Source organism: Nicotiana attenuata, unplaced genomic scaffold (assembly GCF_001879085.1).
Source record: "Nicotiana attenuata strain UT unplaced genomic scaffold, NIATTr2, whole genome shotgun sequence".
Taxonomy (NCBI): Eukaryota; Viridiplantae; Streptophyta; class Magnoliopsida; order Solanales; family Solanaceae; genus Nicotiana; species Nicotiana attenuata.
This window is the reverse complement of record NW_017674258.1, coordinates 68284-74924: the sequence shown is the minus strand read 5'-3', so window position 1 is coordinate 74924 and position 6641 is coordinate 68284. Positions and strand designations below refer to the sequence as shown.

The 6641-nt window shown below is 35.6% G+C and overlaps 1 protein-coding gene across 1 annotated transcript; it reads right to left on the bottom strand.

Annotated features, from left to right (window-relative positions):
* Window positions 1-655: 655 nt before the first annotated feature.
* On the bottom strand, window positions 656-4350 carry LOC109218292 (65-kDa microtubule-associated protein 3-like). Its single transcript, XM_019382643.1, has 11 exons — window positions 4227-4350; window positions 3172-3259; window positions 2838-3044; window positions 2288-2530; window positions 1997-2206; window positions 1758-1913; window positions 1478-1637; window positions 1223-1374; window positions 1052-1139; window positions 835-908; window positions 656-736 (listed from the first exon to the last, which is right to left on the bottom strand). Exons 2-11 carry the CDS (start codon window positions 3241-3243, stop codon window positions 656-658), a joined length of 1443 nt encoding a protein of 480 aa, XP_019238188.1. The 5' UTR covers window positions 3244-3259; window positions 4227-4350.
* Between the last annotated feature and the right edge of the window lie 2291 nt (window positions 4351-6641).

Sequence of the window (6641 nt, the reverse complement as noted above, 5' to 3'; positions counted from 1 at the left end):
ACGGTCATCTGCTTGATCATGACATTCAAATTGTCCCAGGTTCATTTTCGATTTCTCGTTTGCGGCGCTTTTGAGTCAGTTTCCGGCCTGACGCGGCGGGGAAGATGAGTGGGAGTTATAGCGAGGGACGGCTTCTCCATCTTCTCTGTTTGGCGCGTTTTCGTTGATTCTGGTTTGAATCGAGCTATCCTCTTGATGCTTTTCCTTTGATTCGGGAAGAACTAAGAGTTCTCGCTAGGAAATCCTCACAGACGGCGCCAAATTGTTTGACTTAAAATGTTGCGCCGAACAATATTTAAGCAAATCAATCAAATGTATAAAAAGGGGTAAATCATACCCAACCATAATTAGTACCGAATTAAGAACTGAAGCAATAGGATAGCAGACATAATAGAGATGACATTCAAGAGACTTTATGGATCATGAAAATTGGCCCTGCCTCTCCTTGGAGAGGTTCAGGGAATAGTAATCCATTCTCTATCCTCCAGAACGATCCTGCCTTTTTGGGAGAGGTTCAGGGAATCCGTTTATCTCTCCTCTTCTGGGGCTTTTTCTTTTTTGGAGAAGGGATATTCTTTTCCTTTCTTGAGAAGAAGAGAGAGAGAGAGAGAGAGAGAGAGAGAGAGAGAGAGAGAGAGNTCCACGTTTGAGAGTTTCATACCCTCTGCCTCTTACGTTCTAGCTCCTTTCTTCCCGCAAGATAGATATACTCTTCAAGCATAGAGAGAACACGAATCTAACAAAAAGAAACAAACAATTTCGGAAGATTTACATGTATGAAACCTTAGACCTGAATATTTTCATATCTTAAAGTGCAAGCTGGGGAATGCATACACCATCATAAGTGAATATAGTTCCTCTTTCATTCTCCCATGCTTTTGTTTTTGATGCCAATGCCTCCACCATTGCTGTTGAACAACATTTTAATGGATTTGATCGTTATTAACATTGTTTGACAACGAGAAGGTCATCTTTCACCACTGAGATATTGTCATCTAACCTTGTTGTGAAACAAATAAGCATTAACAAGGACAAGGTATGTAAGAAGAACCTGGAATCTTATTAACCAAGGCACGAGCTTTCTCAGCACGCTTCAGAGTAAGGTGGGTGCCTCGTCCAGCATTGTAGCGGTTTTCATCCTAGACAAGAAATCAAGATAATGAATAAGCATATAAGACATACTTCATGGAACATGTCAATGCTAGTTGAAAGCAAAATCAACCCTGTTATACTCCTCAAGCCAACACTCCTCCTCACATGCAGCAATCCATTTCTCGACTTTGTCTAGAATGTCTTTTCTGCTAAAAGCTTCCTCTTTAGCTTGAGCTATTTGGAGCTCAATTTGCTCAAGGACAGAAGCAGCATTGACAGCTCCTTTTCAGAGATATGAACAAAGAAGAGCATAAAAATTAATCTCATAACAAGGACATAGTAAACAATTGGGTTTCTTTTTTATACTTGAGCACAACTTAAATACCAGATTCAATAGCCTCAATGGCTATACTCATTGCGCTGTCTGAATCAGCAACAATATGTGTTTTCCTATAGATCTCCTCTAGTTCTGACCTCTTCTTCAAAACAAGCTCCTTCAATTTGCTTGCTTTCAGTTCTTCCAAACGGGACACTTCTCCCTCAACCTTGATAGTTAAGGGGACATTATTATCAGGCCCGAAGTACAATTTCAAAGTCAAGCAGAAGAAGCACCAGCAGCATTGGAAACTAACAGTTACAATAATTTCAAAGATTCTATAACTTACATGAGCAATGAATTCCACAGACAACATGTCAGGCTCTGTTATCTCATGCTCTTTGGCAGCTATCTTACAAGTAACATTCTGAAATATCTTTTGTTCTTCAATGGGTGTATCCATCAAATTCCATAGTTCCAACATGGATGTAGTAAGATCTTGTAGCTGCAAAAACCAGAAGGTCATCAATGTCTACAGAGTGAAACAAAATGGCAAGCAACACAAGAATAATTTACTCATCTGCATACCTGCTGCATCCTTTGTAACTTAACTTCTTGTAGTCTTTGTATTGCAGCTGCTAAATTTTGTATGGTATCATTACTAATGTTCTTAATTTCTTCTGATTCGCCTAGACTTGGATCCACCTCACTTATAGTATGTTTGAAATCCATGCCAAGAACCGAGCATAGTGAGTTCAAAGTACCTAGGTGATCCAGAACCTGCTTCAAGCGTTCACTCTGCCAAAAAAGAGTAATAGTTTAAGCCAAAGGGCAGGGACAGAGAACAATTGGCCTTGGTGCTGTAGAGCAGCTGTTAACCTTTTCTTTTTGAAGTGAATGCAGTTCTGTATGCAATTCTTCGAGCTTTCGTAATGATAAATCACTTTCATCCACAACCATGCTTGTAGAAGTAAACCTAAAGATTTCATTCTTAATCTTATGTATCTGCTCCGCAACTTCAATGAATTGATTCTTTCTGTCAGATTTCCTCTTCTGCATCTCCTCTAGTGCTGGAACAATGGCTCTAAGTTCCATCTTCAAACCTCCTTTGTTCTGATCAGACTGAATAAAAGAGATTCATTATAAAATCTCCATACCTGATCTTGTGAAAGGAGGAAAAAAACATGTAAACCTTACTCTAAATCAATATATAGGGTATCCATTTTACAAATTTTTTCCCTAGAATATAAGAGGAGCCTGGAGGCTGCGCTTCATCTTAGTACTGTTGCAAGAATAAAACGAACCTGCACTAGCTTGGTATAATTTAATTTGGTATTTACAAATCAGGCAACTGCGATATGGCCATTTCATACAACAAGCCCACATATTGAAACTGTAAAGGTAATTAATTGGCTATGCCATTCCTAACCTGCTTAATGTGCACGGGGCGCTCCCCCATAGCAGAACAGATAGCTGCAAGCTCCGCTTCTGAATCAGCAATAGCCTGCCTTAGCTGAGCCCTGCTCCTGTTAGCTTGATCTACTTTTCTTCTATACACTTCCAAGCATTCTCGTTCAATCTCAAATAGCATTTTGTCCCTCTCAGTATCACACTCCCCAACTTCATCCCATATAATCTTTTAAAAAAAAGATGGAAAAAGGAGCAAGAACTTCCATCACGAAATGATCAAGAAGATAATAAATATGTAAAGAGTAAATAAATTACGAATATGTTAGTAGGCAATATATCCATAAAAATACTACCTGCAGTTCATGCAGCAACAACCCACATGTTGTTTCCATTTGCTGAAGCGGATCATTTTGAGGAGTTGACATCTCGGAGATATTTCAACTGCCAATTAAGAATAATTCTTACAATAGTATATCCGAATAAATGTTGTATAATCTTAAATCAGAGCTAGCGGTTTCACTAATCATCAACCGTAAGGTCGGTCATAAACAGTAAAAATTATTCTGATAAATAAGCAATCAAGAAAGTAACAAACTTTTAATGTCCTTCTGACGTCTATGCTTAAAAAATTGAGCAGTCCTAGTGCCCCACCGTTTTGCACCTAACATACAAATTCCACAAATTCAACTTTCCTAAATAAAGAATCCTCTTAAGACCCCACCTTCAATTCTCATACCCACAATTAACAGTTCAAATTTTAAGCTATAATCAACTCTATAGTCTAATCATCTGTAGAATTCTTAAGTCCTAGGATACAAATATTTTCTTTTTTAAATTTTATGACAGTAGTGTCTATGCCAGTTTGCAAGCACTTCGGCTACTCCACTGGGTAACTTCTAACTTAAACCAACAGAGGTACCTGGTAACTCTGCTCCAAAGCTTAGGCGGATGGAAAGAAATCACCTAGTATTTTTTCTCCGTAGGGGATTTGAAACCGAGACTTCATGGTTCACCTTCCACTTTGTTGGCTGCTAGGCCACGCCCTTGGGTGCTGCTAGGATATCAAATTTCTATTTTCTAACTTATTACACCTTAATTAAGTGCTCACTTGCACAAACTTGGATTAGATTAAAAGGGGTATTATAAGTGATTTCAAATGCTTAGATTTGAGATTGTCAAAATTTCAAACTAGCCGTTCGGATAATCAGAAGATATTTCAAAAGACTTGAAATTTACGAATTTCATCCCAAGTACCGAAAGCTCGTTAAAAATAATAGCATTACAATTTTTATCCTTTTCTTAATTGAAAATGCATATTAGCAACACATTTAACAAATAAAAAGTGCGTATAAACTGCTGCTCAATCGAAAATGATTGAATAACAAAACTCAGAAAGAGGATAACTTACGACTGTATATTTGGGCGGAGAAAGAGAAATTCCGAGGAGTTAGCACTACAGCAGCGAGAGATGGAAAGGAGAGAAGAGAGGTCAGCTTGTCCCAGCAAATAATTTGAAATTTGAAATATGGGGGTTTCCTGATTTGGCGTCCATTATATTAAAAGTGAAATAAATAACAAAGGATATTGTGGATCTGGGCTTGTGTCAGAAATCCACAAGTCCAAAATGCTTCCCATGCTATAGTCCTTGGAGCTGGGCCGACCCGAGCCCAATTGAATTTTTACACTACTGAGCTGACTTAGAGGGTGTTTGGCTAAGCTTAAACCAACTTATAAGCATTTTTCAGTTTATTTACGCATTTGGTAAAGTTAAAAATGTTTATAAGTCAAGTGCTTATACGTCAAAAATAAGTCAAAAGTCATAAGCTGGTCCGCCCCAGCTTATAAGCACTTTAAGTTTGACCAAAATTTTTACTATTTTATCCCTAAAATATTCCTTTTTAGAACAAAACTTCTACATCGATACTCACTGCCTCCTTATTTTTTCAACCGAAACCCCCCGCCTCTTCAAGTCTGCAATTTTCATTCACTATTTGAGGTAAGCAAATTCTCTATTCCTTTGCATATTTGTATCTATGTGATTTTGTATAATCTTTGAACTGTATGTAATAAACGAGGACATATCAAATTTTTGTGTATTGTTTTTTAAGTGTCGTGGTGATGAAGACAGTATTTGTTTCTCTTTAAATATTTTGTCCTATTTAGGTTTATTTTTTTTACTGAAAAACTTTTGCCAATTTATTAATTATTATAACTTATGATTATATTCTTATCATAAAATAAATTATATTTATCACAAAAATTATCTTATTTAATCACGGTTGTATTTAAAATAAAATGACAAATAAAATATTTTGTATTTGAATCGCTCTGGAATCTAAAATTTTGAAGAAATTACGCTCTTACAAGCGTAAACAGTTCTAAGGTTATTTAAATCGTTTTAACAGAAAAAAGAGTTTATCAACACTTTTTATCAAATACTGCAGCAGCGTACTATCAATTTCAGCACTTAAAAGTATTTTTCAGCACCTAATGCTTATCAGCTAATTCAAACGGGCTCTTAGCTTATACAGTCAAACCTCTCTTTAACAGCTATACCTATAAAAACATTTGACATTTAGATCTTATTTAACTGTTATAAATAAAAAATAATTTAAAGCTCAAATTTTTCAAAATTTTTATATTATAAGAGATAATAATGATGATGGATATTGCTGTAAAAAGTAAAAAAAATTGTTTGTTATTAACATAAAAATGTTTTCAAAGAAACTTGCTTGTTATTTTAAAAAATTGTTATAGAGATTGGTTGTTATACAGAAATCTGACTATATGACCCAAGTTGCAATCAAACCGAGCCTTAGCCATTTTTTTTTGGTTCAAAAGTGAAACTAGCTCAAACTGAAAATTAGGAAATAAAAGTAAAAATATCAAGATTTATATGCTAAAGATAGAGTTATATTATGGAATTTTTACCTCCTATAGCAAATGTTGATACCTTATTTATTTTAAATAAATACTCTTTTAAAAAATTATATTCCATAGATACATTTTGATTTTTATAGCCAAATATCTATTTATGGTTACCTCCTACCCTTAAGCCATAAAATACTCTTTGTATTATTTTTCTCTCTCATCCTTTCATATTTTTGCCGCTTTCTTCTCCTCTTTTTCTTCCTTGTTTTTTCCTTGTACGCCACCAAAAACCTATAAGCTTTCTCCTTCTTCTTGCTTTCTACTTTAAGAAAATCAGAAAAGGCCCCAAATTCAAAAAATGGCATCTTTCGCAGAGGCACCACCGGGGAACGAAGCAGCAGGGGCAAAGATCTTCAAGACCAAGTGTGCTCCAAATTTTGAGAGGTTCGAGTCAGAATCGCGACCCTCTTGACGAGACGACATCAGGGTTGTTCTTGAACAAAGACGACGGAGTTTGGGGCTGAGCAACTTGAAAGAGTTGAGGGTTTTTGCTCGACGGCGAATTCGCCGAAAATTAGGGTTTGTTCTTGAACAAAGACGACGGAGTTTGGGGCTGAGCAACTTGATTTTTTGTTAATATATTTCAATGTATTTTCAACGTATCGTGCTGTATTTTCATGTATTTCATTGTATTCATTGTCTTTTTTTTCATTGTAATTCAATGTATCTTGTTGTATTCCATGTATTTCATTGTATTCACTATCTTTTTTCCATTGTATTTTAATGTATCCCGCTGTATTCTATGTATTTCATTGTATTCACTGTCTCGCTATATGGAATGAATGTATTCATATATTTTTTTAATTAATATAATTTATGTATTCAGATGTATTATATAATCTTTCTGAAGATTGCTATATTTTTCGGGTATTTTTCGGTTGAGAATCTTTTT

Coding starts and splice junctions, on each gene's coding strand:
- LOC109218292 (XM_019382643.1), bottom strand. CDS start 3,243: ATGTCAACTCCTCAAAATGATCCGCTTCAGCAAATGGAAACAACATGT. Junction 2,207..2,287: donor ATTCACTTCAAAAAGAAAAG/GTTAACAGCTGC, acceptor CTTTTTTGGCAG/AGTGAACGCTTGAAGCAGGT. Junction 737..834: donor CTATATTCACTTATGATGGT/GTATGCATTCCC, acceptor TCTTTTTGTTAG/ATTCGTGTTCTCTCTATGCT.